Source organism: Haliaeetus leucocephalus, unplaced genomic scaffold (genome assembly GCF_000737465.1).
Source record: "Haliaeetus leucocephalus isolate CR32 unplaced genomic scaffold, Haliaeetus_leucocephalus-4.0 Scaffold206, whole genome shotgun sequence".
NCBI classification, from domain to species: domain Eukaryota; kingdom Metazoa; phylum Chordata; class Aves; order Accipitriformes; family Accipitridae; genus Haliaeetus; species Haliaeetus leucocephalus.
Window position 1 is genome coordinate 8,252,211 of NW_010972642.1, and position 19,725 is coordinate 8,271,935.

A 19,725-nucleotide genomic window follows, 5' to 3' on the forward strand; every position below is an offset into this window, starting at 1 on the left:
TGAAACAGCTTCTTGTGTATACTCACAGAGTCTGGAGATTTTCACTCAGCATGTGAAAAACTACTATGTCCTGAGCAGTGCACTTGATGCTTACCCACTGTAGAAAACTATCTGTATAAAATTGTCTGAAAAGAATTTGCTGCCAATCAGCATTTCAAACCTCTCTGTATAAATGCCTGTTAGAAAAAAGGCAGTCATCTGAAGCTCTGACTGGTGGTAAACCTGGATGAAACTTCACCTCAGACATCCTGAAGAATGCATCTTTGGTTATTCTTATATTAATATATACAGTGACAACAAGGTGATTAGGATTAAAAACACAAAACAGCTACCCTCTGGTCACTCAAGTCTTACATAAAATCAGCCTCTTTTTTCTGAGATACTTCCTGGTTCATGATGGCAACACCAATCATGTGAAGATAGTTACATTAACTGACGTATAATCTCATTTGTCTTCAGTGGTGTTGTGCTCTGACTCAATCCTTTAGTGAGTTATAGGCTTTTGTGGTTCGCGTATTGATGAAATCCGTCTTCTTAAAGTCAGCCTTTGGAATGAAAAAACCAGAATAGTTCATTATCTCCCGTGCTGATTCTGCAAGGATGGGTTCAGCTGCCTAAAAGTTAGATATGGAGCCATGGTAGGGGTGTAGGCAGAGTCCTCTCCAGTCAACAGAGACAGAACAGGCATCTCCAAGGAGTGACTCCGTTCAGTCTAAGATAGGTGAGATGAATCATTGGAGTTGCTTAACTCTCTGCACTGACTGTACGGGGAGCCTATTCTTCTAGCGCAGCTCTACAGGCTCCGAACTCTTAGGTGACTAATGTTAGCTGAGATTAACCCTATCTGAACAAAGAGTCCAGGGCAACGCCAAAATGACTCAGGATTTTATCAGTCTCATTTGATCAAGTGATTTCTGTTGCACATTAGACTGACTTTTCAAAAATGTCAAGGCATTAGGTGGCCTGCAGTTTTCAGTGCTGGTACGGTACCAGTTACGGTATCTCTAGGGGAGCCGATTTGCCCAGGAACAGCAAGTAATCAGCATTTTTTGAAACTCTGATCTGACAAATGTGTCTTTTAGGCATACCCAAAGTACCAGTGACTTCAGAAAATTCATGCCATCAGGGATATTGCTGTACAGTAAAATAAGGAATGTAGTTGCAAAAAAACAGAGACAAAAAAATCCAGGTACAGTTTATATGGGTACAGCATCCTTATTCTTGAACACAGATTTCTGGTTTGTGGGGCAGTATACAGCTGAGTGTGATGCAAGACTGTTAAAGGATAATACACTAAGTAACTTTTTTTGAGCAAATTTTAACAAAAAATCTACAAGAAGAAACAAGCTGACTAATAAATGCTAAAGGCTAGAGCTTGAAAAAATGGAATAGTTTTAGGTTATAGGGAATTTTAGGTGACAGAAATTCTGAACAGCAAGAAAACAAGGAATGAAAACAGTTTGAAATACAGGTTGAAGGTAGGTAGGTTGACGTCAACCTAGCTGTGTGTTGAAAAAGCAGTCCTAGAGCTTCAAAAGGAAAGAAACAAACTGGCTTGTTGGCTGATTCATGCTGGCTATTTTTTTGTTTGATTTTGACTGTGGCAGTAAATGTTTGCCAACACCTTTCCCAGCCCTAGCTTTTTGTCTGACTATAACTAACACCTGGGCTCCCAGACCATACAAACAACAAGGAGAACAAAACCGTTCTGGTTTTAAAGCACGAAGCTGCCTCGCCCTGCCTTTGCTTTTGGTGGCCCCTCAGTCCCTCTGTGTCAGGTTGGTTCAGGCAGGGGTGGACTGATACCTACTGTGCATCACTTCTCACCATCTGACAACTCTGGCAGGCAGCAGCAACGTTTTTCATAAACTTTGCCAGTGGATATAAAACCATAGAGGGAGAGAATATGAACACAGATGAGCAAAAATGAAAGGCATGCATTACTTGCGCAGGATTATGCACAAGTAATAGAAACACCAAATTCAGAGGCCACTTGAAATCCTATCATAGGTTGTTTCTTAACAGTGCAGAAGTGCTCAGGGCCCAGAGGACAGATGAGAGGGTTCTAGGTCTGAAAGGATGTCTTTGCTCTAACAAAAACATGTCTTTGCTCTAACACAGATCTTACCTTTTTGTAAGCGCTGTGGAGATCGGTATGCGACCACAAGGAGTAGAGGAGGACTGAAGCAGCCCTACTAGCTTTGCTGAACATGTTACTGTAATTTTGCAAAAAAGAATGATAAAACATGTTTAAATTCCCTCTTCATAATCACAGTGCATGTGCAGACTTCAGCAAATGTAACCTCGTAGCATTTGTTCTGTCTCTCTTTCCTCCTAAATGCTGTTTTACTGCCCTTTAGGTATCCTAGCATGTTTCATGCTGTCCTGACTGCTGAAGCAAGTGAAACATGCCTCCCTGCTTCACTCATTCTTCAAAATTAGGGAGAAATGAAGTACTTCGTAGCCTTCATCTTAGAGCAGCTATCACACTATTCATTTTCAACTGAGGAAAATACCTCAGCATAACAAGCATTCAAAAGGATCTTTCCAGCAGGTAAAATCTCTGGTTAGCTAGATAGGATTTAAACTATTCAGAGCCTCATGAGGCCTTCTTTACTGAAATGAATTTCCTCTTTCATTTTGTAAAAAGAGAGGAAGGCAAACAGAACAATTATTCATAAATTAATTCTCTTTTGAGTAAATATTGGTTGCATGTGATTACATGTTAAAGAATGATTAAAGGAATTTCAAATCTATTATCTAAAATGCCACTTTAAAAACAATTTTTAAGTACAGTTCTGTAAGTTCTATAAAATGTATCCCTGTGCTTTACTGCTAAAGGTTATCAGGGCTGTGTTACAAGGAACAGGAAAGACAGAAACTTTTGGGGGACAGATAAGATCTGATGCTCAGCCACTATATCTATCAGAATACAGATAATGTGCAGTTATCTTCTGAGGAATTATTTAAAATGCTGGAACGTGGCAAATTTAGCTGTGCACAGAACAGTTGTTCCAAGAGATTTTTCTGTATTTCCCAATATGTTCAATTCTATTCACATCACAGTCACTTGTTTAAGCTGTGCTGTACCTTGAGATGCAGTGTTTTTTCACCCCAAGTGGCAGAAGCTGCCATTCCTTTTTTCCCCGGGGAAAGGAGGAGGGAGAGGGGAAGGCTTCTCAACCATCTTACCTGTCATTCATGCTGATGGTAATAATCTTCGGTAGGCCATCAGCACCCAGGAGAAGCCGTGCATTGTGTGAATTGCTCTGCGTCAGATTGTACAGGGTGTAGCAGATGGACGCTGTGGTTTCACAGACAATATCAGACCCCGGGACAGACTCAGGAAGTATGGAGACCAAATCAGGCAAAACTTCTCTAGCTACAAGTTGGAAGAGAGACAAGCAATACCATTACTAACAGGTGCAGATTTATCTTCTCGGCGTCCTACAAGACCTTATTCCTCCCATTATCACCTATCGGGGTGCTGTGTGCTCCCACAACAGAGTCATGGTTTCATACCTGCATCACATCCCCATGATTTAGGTTGAGCTGTGCCCGCACTAAATTGGACAGTACGTACTTTGCCTCGTACACGATACATTAACACCGTGCGTACTGTAGTGAGTCATTAGCATGGGCTAGCAGCAGGCTGCCACTTCCTGAGGAACCCCGTGTGTCCTACAGGTAATTACGGGTATAGCGATATACAGCAAACTGAGAAAGGGTGAATATAGCACAACTGTAAGTGCTGCACTTGCCAGTGGTTGGCTCTAAGGGGATGCCCCCACTCAACCTTCCGAGCCAGGGTGTAAGCTATTTATTTAAGAAGAATGTCATCTTCTGAAGTCCATCCCTACTCATGAAACACCTCATCGCTTGGACCACACTGGATGTGACCCCACCGGTCAATCAAATGGCAAACAAGAGCTCTGGACAGCAGCTGAGGCCCTACCGTACACTGTGAGATGGATCTGTGCTGTCTGGACCAGAGCTAAGGGAGAAAATCACAGCAGTCAGCAAGAGCTCGTAGCCAGCAGCTCCCACTGTAAGCAGCAGGACCAGGCAATAGTTTGGGGCATTTCGGGCCATTCTCTTCTCCCTACCCTGTGTTTCACTTGGACAGAGTGCTTTGCTCTCTGTGAGTTCTGGTCATTCCTCCAGATGGGTGTGTGACGAGGTTCATGTATATTGAGATTAAACTACTTGCAATTTAGAAAAGGACCTTTAAAACTGAATGAAACACCTGCTGTGCTAAGTATCAGTCAAAGCAATTATGTCAGACATGAAGGTCTGTTTTTCCTTCCGTTGGTAAATCAAGGAAGGCGATTTTCAGAAAGTACATTTGGAGTATCTTGAAAATGTCAGTTCAGAACAAGTGCTATTTTTTCAAGTAAAATAGGAAATTTTCTGCTGCTTTTCAATCATTTTACTTTTAGAGATTTTGATATTAAATTTATCTCAATCTGATATCAAGGGTTCATTTTGCTTGATAAATATAGACGCTTTTATCTAGGAAACAGTATGGCCTTCCAAAAGTTTTCCTTTGGCCAAAATTATTTGAAGAATTTGACCTGAATTCACACGTGTTTTCAGTCAATCAAAAAGAACACCTTCTCATGGAGAAAAGGTTCACCTGAAATTCCCCCAGTTCTCTCTAACACGGGTAGAGCAAGAAAACTGTGAACGTGCGAGATGAAGCACCTTTCTCCAAAGCTTCGTGCTATTCTGTCCTTCCTACATTCTTTCATAAATTGTTTTTCCTGATGAAATCCCACCTTCTCCTCAGTTTAATTCCTTCTCTTTCTGGGGGATTCACCACTTGCAATTTTTAACAGCATATGGATTATCCCTTTGAAATCAGCCCAAGAACATGTTTTAATATTTTCATTAATAGGGAATGTTCTCTAAGGATTAAACAGTGCCCAGGAGACTGTTTACAGAATTCTGGAGGTTAATCTGCCCCATCAACCAGCTGTAGGCCTGTAATTTCCTTTCACCTTTTGATGGGAACACAGAAAAGGACAACAGATGATGTGAATTCATTTTATCCTATCAGGAGGAAAAAATTTCAAATATACATTAAAATGAAATGAGAATACTCAAAATAGAAATAGCTTCTGATGTGGAAATAATTACAACATTTTAGAAATAAGGTCCTCTAAAAAGACTGAACTATCTTTGCTATAGCATCTTCTAGCTTCCATTCTCAAAACACATGCAGGAAAGCTGTGTGAGCTGCAAGCTTCCAAAGCTTTGTGTCTAGAAGAAGAAAATACGATCTTTGCTAGAAGAATTAGAGATATTCTATGATTTCTTGCAGAGGATTGCGTAGCTTTGGCAGCACAAAACTTGGCACTCACCTTCCTTTACCCTATTTTAAGCAGAAAAAACCCTCCCTCTCCAAATCTGTGTGGATTTTACTTCCATTATGTATTTTTTGAAAGTAACATCAATGGAAATATCTGATGAGGAATACACAATTTAGAGAAAACTTGAGGTTAGAGTCTTTCTTAGGCAAAACTCTTTACTATCAACCCTGTATAATGACTGCAAGTATCTCACCTAAAAATCGACTATACTCACAGATCAGTTTTTTTGCATGTTTCTTTTTTTAAAGAAGGAAACTTTAAGATAAAGAAAGCAGAGAAAGAAAGCCCAAGAGACAACGTTAGCCTTTGCTCACCTATATCACTTTGCAGAGAGGTGTTGCGAGACAAGTTCCTGAGCAGTGAGACTGCTGTCTTTTTTACTGTCGGGTGGCTTACATGCAGCATAGTTCGAATACTTGGAAGGCCATTTGCCTTCTGAACAACAGTCCGGGCCACCGCAAACGGCATCTGTTATAAGGCATGTGGTAATAGTGTGTGATTACCATGAATGTATAGCCTCATAAAAAAATGCAGCAGGTTCTCTACAGCAATTTAAGCACGTTTACAACAGTTCAAATCCAGAGCTACATACGAGTTGCAACTGAAAAGGAAGGTGATATAAAAGAAGTTTTGAGCCCTCTTTCTCCCACCTGCTCTCTGGCCAGTCCCTCAGAGAGACGTCATTAGCTTCTTCACCACAAAAGTGATCTGCAGTTCTGTTAGAGCCTTCTTCTCCCTACAGGACTGATTACGTTCCACAAACCCACTTTTTTGGTGCTTTTAACATCTACTCATCCCTCATTATGCAATGAATTAGCAAATTCCACACGTGGAGGTGTACACAGAGTGAGGAGAAGCAGTCCCCATATTTGCCAAGCAAGAAATAGCTGCACCACTGGTTATGACTTTCCTTTCAGTGTTCTTCGATTTACTGGACCACGTCTGTGAGCCAGTGACTCGTCAGTGGTTATTTGAGCTCAGTGTGGTGGGCATGTTGCACTGCAGCCCTAAACTCTTTGCATTCACATTAAGAACTAAACAACAAGAAAAAGCAAAAAGCTGACTTACCGGTCCAGTGCCAGCTGTGAGGTTCTGAAGAGCTCCCAGGGATGCTTCCTGGGTATAGTTTCTGGTACTCTTTGCTATTAAGGAGAGATATATCCTAATCAGTGTGGAATGCCAGAGCGATTCAACACCTCTGGGATTGCTCTTTTCCTCAGGTAGTGGGGTGTCCTGCTGCTTCTAAACATGCAAACAGATCAAGCCCTTAGAAACAGTGACCTTATATGACTTAATGCATCACAAGCCAAACTAGCCATTTTGTAACTCTCTATGACCAGATTATTTGCAGATTGTCAAGTCGTGAACTCAAATGACAACGTGTAAGATTTCAATATTTAATTATACTGGCCTCTCCATCCAAAAAGAGGAGACAGGTGTGGGGGAAGCTGCTTCTCATCTCTCAGCAATTGACACTAGGGGCTGAGGTCAATGAGAAACAGAAATGACCAGCTAGAGTTGTACTGTGGATCGAACAGGATAAGGCAGAATATGCTCCAGCAAAACCAATAGATGGGGAAGGGTCATCAATACTTTTCTTTTGCTTTTGCCCTCCCCTAATACCTGCTTTCCCTCCAACAATTCCCAGTTGTCAGAATATTTGTGATCTGTACCACGTGGCATCAAAGGAAGAGGTCCTCAGCCCAAAAGCCAGCAAGTCATGGAAGTGGCAAGTCACCTTGTGCTGGTTTCACTGGTGAAACCGTCACAACACCCACTCATTGGTAGGGCACTTGCACAATTGCCAAACATGGTACAGACACCACTTAGATCCATCAGAGGGCATGAAACTGAGTGGCAGTATTCCTCAACTAATGAAACACTGAATTGCTATGTCATTTTCAGCAGCAGCAGCTGAACAAGATAATGAGTTTTAGGAAAGGCTATCAATAAATTTGCATTTTGGGGGCAAGTAAGTGTCACGCTACCAGATACATCAATAACAGATTAAGTAGATTACAGCCTTATTCTCCAGAAGCTGCTACAGCTGATTAACAAAATGACATGTAACTAAACATGTGCTTTACCTCTTTTACTTTTCTGCTCCGTGTTCCAAAACAGCCTGGTGTTTTATCGTTGTTAGAAACATTTCTTCTTTGCATATACATGCTCTGGGCATAGCTCTCAGGGAGCTCTATCTCTAGCTGGTAGGAAAGATTGTGAAGAATGCACACACAGTTCTCTGTGGCCTAAAATAACAAAAGAATAGAAATCTTGAAAGCTTTGGCATGCATTGAAGGGACATGTATAGACACAGGAAGAGCTTTCATTTTAGGATCTTCAGCAAATAACTGCAGAGCTTCTAATGGCTTACAGAAGAGCTAGTCTTCATGCCAGTGATCCACAAGACTGCATTTACAGTGATAAATTAAACATGCTCTGGGATGTTGCTGAGCACTGAGGCCAACTGGCACACAGGGCTTGTGTTGGGAGCAGGGTGCATGCCTGTTGGAAACGGTCCCGGGACATTATAATTCCTGAATTGTGCCTGGGAATTGTTTGGGCGAGTGCTATTTGGCACAGACCAGAAGCGTGCCAAGAAATGTTTAAGGGCTTAAGAGTAAAGATAATCATGTACACACCTTGCTGTAGTGTCAGCAAAAGAAAAGCTTTGTATCTTTCCTAAGCAGGAAGAACTTTTCTGTGGTAGAATGCTTTTGTAAATTAGATGTGCCTTTCTGGGCACGGCTAAGGTCGGGTCTGCAATTTCTGAGTGATGAGTCTAGTGGCAAATAGCTTTATTACCAGTTCCTCCCTTCTTGAAAGTAAAAAAGGAACGAGTGGTTTTAAGACAAAATGCAGCAGCGAGCTATTGGCACAAGTGTAATGTGCTGGATTCTCCCTGAAGCTAATGGCACTGAATACAAGGAGATGGAGAAGCTCAAGTAACTAATCCTAGAACAGAGCTATAAATGTGCAGTAATTACCACTACACAGCACAAGTTATAGCAGGCACGCCAGAAGTGTCTCACAGGCTGCAGCTAACCTTCTCATAAGTGATGCTCGTCTTCTCACCCAACTTCACCCAGCTAAAAGACAAGCATCTAGTCTAAGCAACATTCAGGGTTCATCTGCAGTCAGTAGAGGAATTGGCTTCTCTAGGTGTCCATGTCCTTGTAGTTACTGGCTTAGGCAGCAAGTATAACTTGTAAAAAACTTAGGAAAATGAATCCCATTCTAAATGATGCAAGCTCCTTACACCGCCACTCAAAGGGATTTAGGTTCTTCATTTCCTAAGGGGTATATAGCACTAAATACACAGGAGAGTAACCAGATGAATTTTTTAAGCTTCTAGCTAGCTAGCTCCCTGAGACACCTAAAATGGGAATATCTGACTCTTTAGGTGTTCAGGATTGCTGAAAGCTGTGCCTTTATGTAACTTTTTAAAAAAAGATGGAAGTTTCTAGCTCTCCCTGGTGATTCTGAAAATGTTTTCCCAATGCTAAGGTATGTTATTCTTTTAGATTACAGAATAAAAATACTTCAAAAAGCTTCTTACTGGACTTTCATCTTTGGTGGCAGTTCTAAAAGCCCTGGAAATAAGTATAAGTTTGGTAGTTACATCACAACTGTTTCTGAACAATGGTTTCTAAACAAAAAAGAAATGTTCTCTTAGCAGTTTCCCCTAGGAAAAGACCTTTCATCTCAAAGAATACCTTGTCATTAGGCTCGTGGTCTGCAATAGCTCCTTGGATATAATACACAAGAGAATCAATCAAGCCGTTGCATTCTCTCATTTTTTTCCTTCCTTCTGGGCCGGCAGAGCTCATGTTTCTGTGCAGGAAAGAATATGTTGGTGAGAAGAGATTTAGTCAAAGATATTTCCTTGTGCCCTTCCGACAAACTTTTCCAACTAAATCGTAAAGATAAGTTAAGGCTGACTGCTTCCTTTCTTCAGAGCTGTAAAACAATCTGAGCCTCTGCTGTGTAAAACTTTCACTTCAGTGCACTCCCAGATGAAAACAAATGCTCCAGAAAAACAAACTGTTCTCTTTGGATGGATAAGGTAAGACCTGACTCAAATCTTGATCTCAAAGTTCAATTAATCATTTTTAAACAGTCCAACAAACTGGACTTTTTTTCTGTTATTCCATTTTTAGGTATATTTTTAATATTTAGGACAGTAGCTGTGGCAAAATATCCGAGGAAAGATACCTGTAAAAACACCCATGCACACAAATGTCCTTTAGCATTTACCTACACCAAACCAGTTCTCGATCCAAGATGACCCATCAACAGGCACGGGTTCTGAGAGTTGTAGCAACATTTGTACATTAACACGTAAAGACAACCGATGTCAGTTACGGGGCCAAATTCACGTGGCAATTCATGTGCTGGTGGAAACGCTCCGAGGGGTGCTAGCGGGCAGGAGGGGGGGCGAGCAGCAGCCCGTCCCCACCGCTGGGCGAGAGGCTGAGGGGGTGAATCGCGACGTGCAGCGGGAGACAAGGAAGAGGGAAAAATACACCGTGCTCAGCTGATTCCCAGCTTCCCAGAGAAGCTGCTGGCATCTAAGCAGAAGGAAGCTGAAGCCAGCAGAGGCTGCTCGGTCGGAGAGGGAAACGCCAGATGCCTTCTGCTGTTCTACCACAGCCGCTCAGACACCGCGCCGCAGGCTTTCTGCTTCCTCCAGACCCAAAGGAAGCCACTGGCTTTCAAGTAACATATCCCGAGCTTTGTGGTAACCCAAGTACAACTTGAAAATGAATTATGAAAGTGATTTCAAAACTCTTGAAAAGCCAAACACACACTTGCTGCTTGAAGTTTGGCTCTAAATAAGCTACTGATTTCCGGGGAAGTAACAACACTTACAAGTTCGGCGTATAATTATTTTTACAACTGAACAAACTCTGAGTTATGGAATGCTGGAATTATAAACCTAGGCCTCATTATTTTGGACTCCCGCAGCTCTGCTGGCCAAAAGGCTGCACGCAGTATCACATTCCAGCTTCTTTGTTTGAAATAACATTAAATATAACCCAGTCTTAGCATCCATCACAAACAGAGAGGGATATGTTCCTGTAGATAGTTTCAGAGTGGTTATTTTGCATGCTTACTGGAAACTACAATGGTTTAAAATTTTATTAATGACAAAGCCAGTAAGGTACAGCTTTAAACCTTCCTGTGGCTTATGACTGTAAAATGAATGTTGTGTTTTATATGCTGTCAATGCAGTTCTGCTTTTTTTTTTTTTGCCCTGGGAAGTACATATTCAAATTAAATACTAATGCATTGTAATTATAGTTTTACTTTAGGTCATCCTGTTAACAGTATCCCTATTTATGAGTTCATTTATTCTCTCATGGAATTATATATCACAGGCTCAATAGTCAGATTCCTCAATATGGCCTACTATAGACATCACTTCAGAATTTAATTTTACCTATATTTGTCACATTTGAGGCATGTCACCCTTTCATATGTTTATGGTTATGCTGACAGAAATGTACATGTTACAGCCCTTCTAGTGCATAGCAAAAATAGTTTCTGAGGCACACAGACTAAAAATACTGTTAAAAGATAAGTGTGGAATTTCCCTTGCCAAAGACGCTCCAGCTGACACAGTATTTTGTTTTGTCACAGTACATTATTCTAAAAATCCTTGAACTTTTGACAACTACAATCATGCTGAATGGCTGTGCAAGGAGAGGCCATCACCTAGCCTTGCTGTCTAGCATGAATATGGTGGGGCACATCGCTTTCTAGCTCAGGAGGCAGAGAAGAGCCTGAATCAGAGGCACTGTCCTGTTCTGCAAAGGAAATGAATTACTTAACTCTGTTTCACTAAGAAGCTGATGCTCAACTGTTCATCCAGTCAGAGATATCAGTGTGTGTCTGTGTGCACGTCTGTACACATATGGCCACTCTATTCTCCACCTTTCTCTGTTTCCTTAACACCACGACATGGACTGGGAAGGGAAGAGCTCCTGCTCTCCCACTCGCCCAATTACAGTTGTAACCACCTTACTCTGAACAGGGTCAGAGTTGGTCTGAAGGCACAGAAGAGCATCTCAGCTCACAGTTTAAGTTTGTTTGCTAATTGAAGCTTGAGAAATTCCAGGAAATAAAAATATTATTAGATTGGGAAAAAAGAAATGTTTCTGAGAATTGTCACAGAAATGTAAATTAAAAAAAAATATATATTTTGAAACCATGGCAACATTTTGCTTAGAAAATTGCAAAACTGACTTCATCTTGGCTTCCCAAGATTTGAGGTTCCTGACAACTGGAACACCTCTCTCTGAGCTCAGGAATTGGACTCTTTTGTAGTGGAGCTCCTGGAGGCCTTGAAATACTCAGTGCTTGGGCAATTGCCACGGTTGGGCTGGTCCACTATTGTGGCTCATGGCAACCCCCGCGGTTAGACCTCAGGGTTCCCTAGAAATCTTCAAGTCTGCTGTGCCAGTTTGTTTTACTTGCTTTTCATCAGAAGTACACTGAGACAAATACATCCGTGGAAAAAAAGATGAGCTGGAGTCAAGATCAAGAGTCTTCCCATAGGAAAACTCTCCTGCTACCCAGTTTCTGCTCTCTCTACCCTGTGCTGGTATTGAATGGTTGGAGAATGCAGCCTTAGGGAGATTGCTGCTTGTAGGGATGATCTCCTTTGAATGACTTGGAACTTAGGTTTTGGCATCATCTAACTACTAAAAATCTCTGACTTCCGGCATGCTTAAATATGGTAATCCTGGTGACATGCCGAAACTATACCACATGCTAATGTGAACGCATTGTGTCTATCTACATGCCTCATTTATCTCATCCTGTATTTGCTGCTTCTGTTCTCTCTTGCACATATGCACGGTGTAACTATACCTGTAACTGAAATAGCTATTTGCCCACGTTCCTGTGGCGTTTGTGGACGAACAGCTAATTCCCTACTGGGAAATATTGTTTTGATCCAAAGATGTGAGGTAAATACAAAGAAATGTAACGTAGTAAAATCAAGTGTGATTTTGAAAGAAACCGAACGATAATACGTGTTTGGTTAGATTGCAAATGGCACCAAATGAAAGGGATACTCCTTTTAAGACAGCACCAAGTCACACACTGACCGACTATGTTGGAAAAAGGTTTTGCACTGCTGTGAATGATCTACCTGACTGATAAGAAGAGGGCTTTTGCTCCTGGGACCCCTTCTGCTGAAACTGATCACTTGAATTTAACTCAATTACGTGATAACAATTTCCTGAGGTAGTTTGGGAAGTTCTATTCCCTTCATGACTTACACAGTTCAAAAATGCAACAGGGAGGGAAAGGTATCCAGGGATCTACTTAGTAACTACAGGCACCAGGCTGCAAGCAGCTTGCTGGAAATAACACAATTCCTTTCAGGAACTGGGGGAGCAGATAAACTGAAGAGGAGGGAAGAGAAGATAAGAATGGATGGAAATAAACTTAAAGGAATGGCAATGCTATGCAAGAGGCCTCAGTTCAAAGACTTGTTATCATGAGTCATTTGTTTTATGGTCTTCCTTAGAAGCTTCCATTATGAAATTGAGCTGCCATTACACTTTCGAACACACAGTGAGAGCTTTGGCTTCAGTCCTCTCCAGAGCAAATGGAAGTAGATGTTTATGCAGCCTCCTGGTCTGAAGTGCAATGATACTACTTCCTCCAACTACAGCTTTCCACCGTCCTCGTGGGTCACTCTGTAATTCACAAAGAGCTTAAAAGAGAGCATGAAAAATAGTACTGAAAAAGGAAGTGTTTCTTCTATTTTACTGGCTGGGGAACCAGGAACAGAGAGGTTAGCTGACTTCTCTGGAGATAGTTGTCTAGAAAGTTTTGAAGAATTAGGATACGTAGGGCCACAGGATGCTCCAATGACAGAGCAATTAAAAAGGAGGACTTTGTAATGAAACACAGCAGTTGTGATCACTAGCTCCAACACTTAAATGAAATGTTTTGCAGGAAGAAATATGACCACCAAACATAAATTTTGGAAAGTTCAGCATTGCAGAACTTTTGGGAACAGGTATTTCAAGGTTAAAATGGAACAAGATCATTATCAGCTTTCAAGGTATAATACAGACTTCTATGAAGCCTTCCTTTTAATCAGAGGAAGAGTCATGCCAGAAATTCACTTATGTATGAAAGTAATATTCAAAACTATATATTCTGCATGCTGTTGGCATCTGACCCTTTCAGGCTCAGAGAAAGAGTATGGAGGAGGAGGCTAAGTATCTTGAAGATTTCTACCCATTTTTATTGGAACTGGAGACAGAACTATTATGTATAGGACTTTCAGGCCAAGAAAAAAGGTGACTTTACCTTTCAAATCCAACAAGACTTGACTGCAAAAGTCTGCAATACTCCTCTAGATAGTTTAACACACCAATTTTACTTGTTCAGCTCGTTGTCAGGCAACCAGCCTCTTGATTTGGCTTACTCTGCCTGTTCAGGGCACACTGCTTTTTATCTATTTCAGGACTGAACAATACCATTACTTATTCTAGCTGCTAATGCAGAATTGTGTGGTGTACCCAGCTTCTTTTTATTATGTTAAGTTTTGTGACCCGTGATTTCTGTAAAAATGTGTCAGAACCAAAGCTTTAAGACAAATTACAGACCTAGAGAATGGGATTAACAAACGCTTCTAACGTCAGACTTCCTTATCAGTGACTGCATAGACTGAGGCAAGCAGCCAAGAGCCAGGACTCCACAATAATTCTGGCAATAACTGGTTAGCAGAACGGGGAGTGTTCTGGTCATTCACTCATTCCAGTGTTAGTATCTGCAATATTATCTGCTAGATGTGGATTCACTTCTCCTACTGAAATTCTGTCAATGAGGATGAAGAGAGCTTTAATTTACTAGTTGGTAACTGTGTGGCATGGTGCATACGCCCATGGCAGATGATAGTGTTAGATTTGGACTGTGGGTGTCCCTTTCAGTCAATAGGTGTATGTAAATTTTTGAAAAGTAGTTTTGGCATTCTCCTATAACTAAGTACTGCAGCATGCATAACATATTGCACTTCAAAGTACTATTTTTACCCTGTAATAGAAGCTGCAGGCTATAGACTTTATCAACATGCACAACAAACACGTTAGTATTACAAAAGGGAAGACTAATTACAGATTTACACTCTGGCAAATATATATATTCTTTAAACATCTTCATTAGTAACATCATTCTCTCAGCGCACAGTTTTTTTACTTTGTGGTGTGCTCTTCTGTAGGTTTTCAGCACTTCTTTGTGCAGAGATTTTTTTTTTTTAAATTAATACATAAGGAAGGAACACTTCCAGTGACCTGATTTGTGAGGTGTGTTAATTTCCAGTAAAGAGATGCAAACTGATTAATCTTAAAAATCTCAGATATTTGGTCTGTACAAATATAGTAAGCCTCATTAAAAACTATTCTCTGCCAGAAAGTATGTTGGCAATCCTGCAGATCAACTTTACCTGTGAATTAACAAGTCCTTCTTGTTCTAACTATAATTTTCAGTGTTCAAGCTCTTAAAAATGAGGACTAGAATATGGACATCATATAAGGCAAAACTGGGCAGCTTCCCAGCCTCTAAATTTCAAACTTAATTCCTTGTACTTTACTAAGAAGAGTTAAAACTCAGGACATGCCTTTGCACTCATACATTACTCATTAATTATTTCAGACTATGTCTTTTCATGCATTTTTGACTGTGTAAACAAAAGACATGCATCTCTGATACTCATACTTGTATTTACTTAATGTGCAATGACTTTGAACTTACAAACACAGTTTTATGGACTGTTTTTTAAAAGGTGTCTTTATTAAAGATGTGATTTTTATACTTCAGTTATTTAGGGGTGTGTTTACTGAGGCCTTTGGTGTTTCTCTGTAGTAGCTGCTACTCTGTTCATGAGGCTATTAACTGATTGCAGTAGTAAATACACAACTCTAAATCTATTCATCCACCCCATGGCTGCAGCCTGGCCTCAATTTACTTGAACTTGTGCAAAAAGTTGGACAGGGCTTACTTTGGTTTAAAAAATGGCTTTTTCCTAATTTAGGTTAAGTCATTTTATAATCAGTTTAGCTATAGATTATGACACGTCAAAGTAAGCATCTTTGGCAGCAGCTGAAAACTGAACAATTCTTTGTGCTTGTAGGTGTCATGTCCCCTTTCCGAGTCATCTGTTTAGATGAGAAGTGGTTATGGCTCAAGATTAACTCTATGTATTTACCCAAAGGGTCCTTGGAGATGCTACTGAATGTACGTATTAGTTGTGGTTTATATGCTGAGTAGAAAAAAGAGAGACTTGGCCACTGCCGAGCATGTTCTGCTTACTACCCCAAGGACTGCTCCCATGCCTGGTAAAGCTGGTAGGACTCAGCGGGTATTACAGCACGTGAGCAGAACTTACCCAGCACAAATGGCAAAAGACACTGTGGTCCCATTAATACCTAATATTGCTGTAGACGAAGATGACTTGCTCAGTCTCTTGAAAGAAAATTCCAGGTACACAAGCACTTCAGTTGTCCCACTGATGGACCTATGACAACAGCACTAATCCTTCAAGTATGTTAGTCTGTCGGTAGCCCAAATGGCACTTACAGGGCTATACAACAGTAAAGTGCAAAGGGAAGAAATCGTGAGAGAAAGCTGCCAACTTTGTGGTTCTTATAGGAAATGCTAACACTCCTGGGTGTCTGAACCTGAGACTGCTCAGAGGAACTGCCCACAATGAGTTATCCACTGTAAACAGCATTATCGCTGCTTGAATAAAACATACATGACAACAAATTTCTGTTGAGGCTACCCTGAAACGGTGATATGTGAATATAGTGAATTTTCTTTACTCTTCATAGGAGACTAATTTCTTGTTTACATAGAATCAAATTCTCTAAATGCAGGCATGTGATGATAAAAATCTTATTACTGCCTATAACTGTGTTTTGCTCAGGCACAACTAAGAAACTGTGTTTCAAAGAAATAAACCTTACTGCTTTACCTGCTATAGTCTAGGACTCTTCATGGGGTTTTGCACTGTTACTTTTCAACAAACGCAACCATAAATCTGTTCGGCCAGTCAAAAGTATAGACACATACTCAAGCTACGCATAAGAGTCTTAATTATTTTGAGTTTCTAGAGTAGGTGTATTTTTATGTGACTCCAGTAGATAGTACCTTCTTATGCTTCATAAATTTTAGAAATGAAAATGAAGCAGGAATTGTTTATGAAAAAAAGTATTAATAAAGTGGTTACAAACTATACTTATATGGGTCAAAGAACTTCACATCCTATGAAAGTGTCACTCTTGTGTTTGTATCAGCAGACCATACAACTTTAGACCTAGGCTTCAAAGGTTGCCATCCACTAGAGCACTGGTCTCCACAGGGGGTGCACAAGACAGTCCATTAGGGTGTGGGAAGGAAATAGTTTTGTACCATTAATAAATAAAATTTAAAAAATTAAAATATTGTTTATTTCATCTTTATATCACCCTTTTAAATTTCTGGTTTTATGTATGTTTTAAAATATACATAATATAGTAGTACAGTAGTACATGTATATAATTTATAAATAAATAAATATACATATACTAAGGGAGTCTTCTCAAAAGTATGATCAAAAAAGTTTGGAGACCACTGCACCAGAGTCTTAAAATAACTTTAAAGGACTCACACGGGTTTAAAGTTTCTTTTAAGTTACTGTTAGCTTTTCTCCAGTGCTAATTTGTAATACCACTCCTACAACCATTTAAAAAAGGTTTGTTCTTACTGCTATCATCCTCAGTCAGGGGCTAATACTATACATCATACCAACAGCTGTTACTCGGTGAAGGATCTCTTTGACTTCAATGCAACTATGCACTGCAACCAGGCCTCTGATTACTATCTTCTGTTACGGATATATTTAGTCTGTGGAGTACCCATCAAATGAACATATAGAAGCCTTTTTTCATTGTATTGAGCAGTAATTCTTCCGGTCTGATGCACGTGAGGCATTTCAAAATACGATCTGTATGCAAATTCTTCTCTTGGAGCCATCAAAGTTCAAAGGAAGAAAGAAAATAAATGTGCAGTCCTGTTTTATCATCACTGTTGTTTTGGGTACCTGCGGACTGAGTGCTCACCTCAAGCATCCTGTGGCATTGTAGAAGATATCAGGGTCAGGTAAAACACTTGACTTTGGGTAATCCCGATCTGGCCAGCCCGAGTAAGGGATGAGAACAGCTTCAGTCAGTGTCTGCAGGGCTTCTCTAATCAACAGGTGCTTCAGCTGGTCATTGGAGGACAAATTCCACAACAAACCTGCAATATCCAAAATAAAATCAGAGTGGCAAAAAGACTCCCCCACGGTTTGAAAGGCCTAATCTCAAACTCCTTGAAGTTAATGAGTGAAGGAGACTGTCTGGCACTCGATATCCTGAAGAGGAGCAGAAGGGGGTGATAAGAGTTCACCAGCCCTGATCTGAGGACATGGAAATGGGGCAAAAAAAGGGGCACAATCATCCACGTAATTAAAGTCAGATTTCTATATAGTCAGACTAATGCCCGACTGAGAAGCGCAGTTTTCCATGGCTTCATTGCCCATCTGCAGCAAACATCTTCTCTGTTACCAAAGCAACACAAGCTGAACAGAGGTAACACCACTGACACCAGTGATCACTCTCCGCACTTCCAGGGAGGAATTCATCTCTTCTGGATGCCTGGCACTTCCAAGTACCAAGTGAAGACCAATGAGTGGGAGAATAAACTTGCATGCAAAGGGGGTAGATGGGAGGTACAGAGAGTGAGTTTCCAGGTCTTTGGAAATCTGCTGGAAGACAGGAGATACCCGTTACCAAGTTTCTCTAACACTTGATAGCAAAATTCCTCATAGGCAGGAAAGCTGTTAAACACTGCTTGGCCATTACTGCCCAGACATTTGTTGCTAAATAAATCATTAAGTAACTCTACACACCTTATCTACTCACAATCTCCAAACACCAAAACAAATCTCAAATATAATCTCATATAATTGATTGGTTTGCTTATGTTCTATTCCAACAGATGGCAATTCTTTTTAAAGTACTCTTCCCCTAGAAAAAGACACATATTTCTGCTTTTCACTACAAAGGCATTCATTGTTTCCCCAGCTTGTTCTCAATTTCACAGACCTCCTCCAAACACTGGCAGAGTATTAGTGAATGTTCCTTTCATCAGTTCACAACAAAAAAATGTTTCTTTTGCATCTCCTTACACTTTTAATTTAATTTCAGCTATTGTGAGCAATGGTAAAATCAAAACAAAAGCCAGCCAGAAGCAGCTCATTCCTTCTTCTGGGATCAGCTCTTCAACTTCTGAATTAGGGGATAAAAGGAAGAATGTACTTTGCCAAAGGATAAGCAAGGCTTGTAGAAAATCAGACTTGCAGTCCAAAGGGCATTGATAAGGGAACCAGGTTAAGACAGAATGGCACAAATGCAAGGGCACGAGGACAGACTATCATATTAAAAGGAACAAGTGCATTTGGAATTATAGACAGATACCTAGAATAGAATTGTCAGAACAGAATTTGAGATGTTGCTCACACTGTAAATTTTCCAGCAAAAATCCTACCTTTACCCACAGGCACTTTTTCACTGGGCTCAGAATAATTCTCTCAGTGGCATTCTGGGTGTGGATGAATTTGTTCACGTTAGAAAAGATCTTTAGGAGAGGGCCCTTTCCTTGCAGCTATGATATAATGTATTCATAGGGGCATAGTTTTCCCTTAGATGGTTATTTGGGAAAATGGGTGGGGTCTCCTTTTAAATTTATGTTTCTTTTAATGACAGTTCTGTTTGTGCTGTAATCTTCCCTGCAGGAAAAATTTTCTTTCATTTCTTAGATTTATGCTGCATGATAACAAGATCAAGAGGTTAGATACTCCCTGGAGGCTCATCTGGCTTACCTTCAAAAGCTAATCTTTTTTGTTTTTTTCATGCCACAGCCATTTTAATTTCTGTTCCTCAGTATGCTCTCCAAATACTACAAAATGCCATTCCTGTCTTGGCTCCTGCATTGTCTCCAAGTGACATCCTCTCCTACTATTCAGGAGTAACCTCATTCCTTTTCTGAGAGATTTGCAAGAAGTTTGTTAGTATGTCAAACAAAGGACAAAGCCTATGGTTCCTTTATTTGTATCAATGATTTTATGAAGCTAGCAAATTCAGTCAATGTGATGATCTTCAGGAGGTCTCATTCCCCCTAAGAAGAGATCATAAAAGCAGAGAAATTGCACAGAGAAAGCAGGCAGCTATTTTCAGCATAGAGGCATTAGGTAAACTGGTCCACAGCAGCTTTCAAACCACTGTCATAAGCACAAAGCTACTTTGGT

The 19,725-nt window shown here is 40.5% G+C and overlaps 1 protein-coding gene across 1 annotated transcript in view; it reads right to left on the reverse strand.

Annotated features, from left to right (window-relative positions):
• Positions 1–476: 476 nt before the first annotated feature.
• PKP2 (plakophilin 2) overlaps positions 477–19,725 on the reverse strand; it is a 42,850-nt gene continuing 23,601 nt past the window's right edge. The window contains exons 6-13 of the mRNA XM_010566245.1: positions 17,498–17,675; positions 9,089–9,206; positions 7,460–7,621; positions 6,441–6,614; positions 5,687–5,840; positions 3,193–3,382; positions 2,129–2,216; positions 477–545 (exon numbers count right to left, since the gene is read on the reverse strand). Coding sequence (XP_010564547.1) covers positions 477–545; positions 2,129–2,216; positions 3,193–3,382; positions 5,687–5,840; positions 6,441–6,614; positions 7,460–7,621; positions 9,089–9,206; positions 17,498–17,675 — 1,133 coding nt within the window. The remainder of the gene's footprint in view (positions 546–2,128; positions 2,217–3,192; positions 3,383–5,686; positions 5,841–6,440; positions 6,615–7,459; positions 7,622–9,088; positions 9,207–17,497; positions 17,676–19,725) is intronic.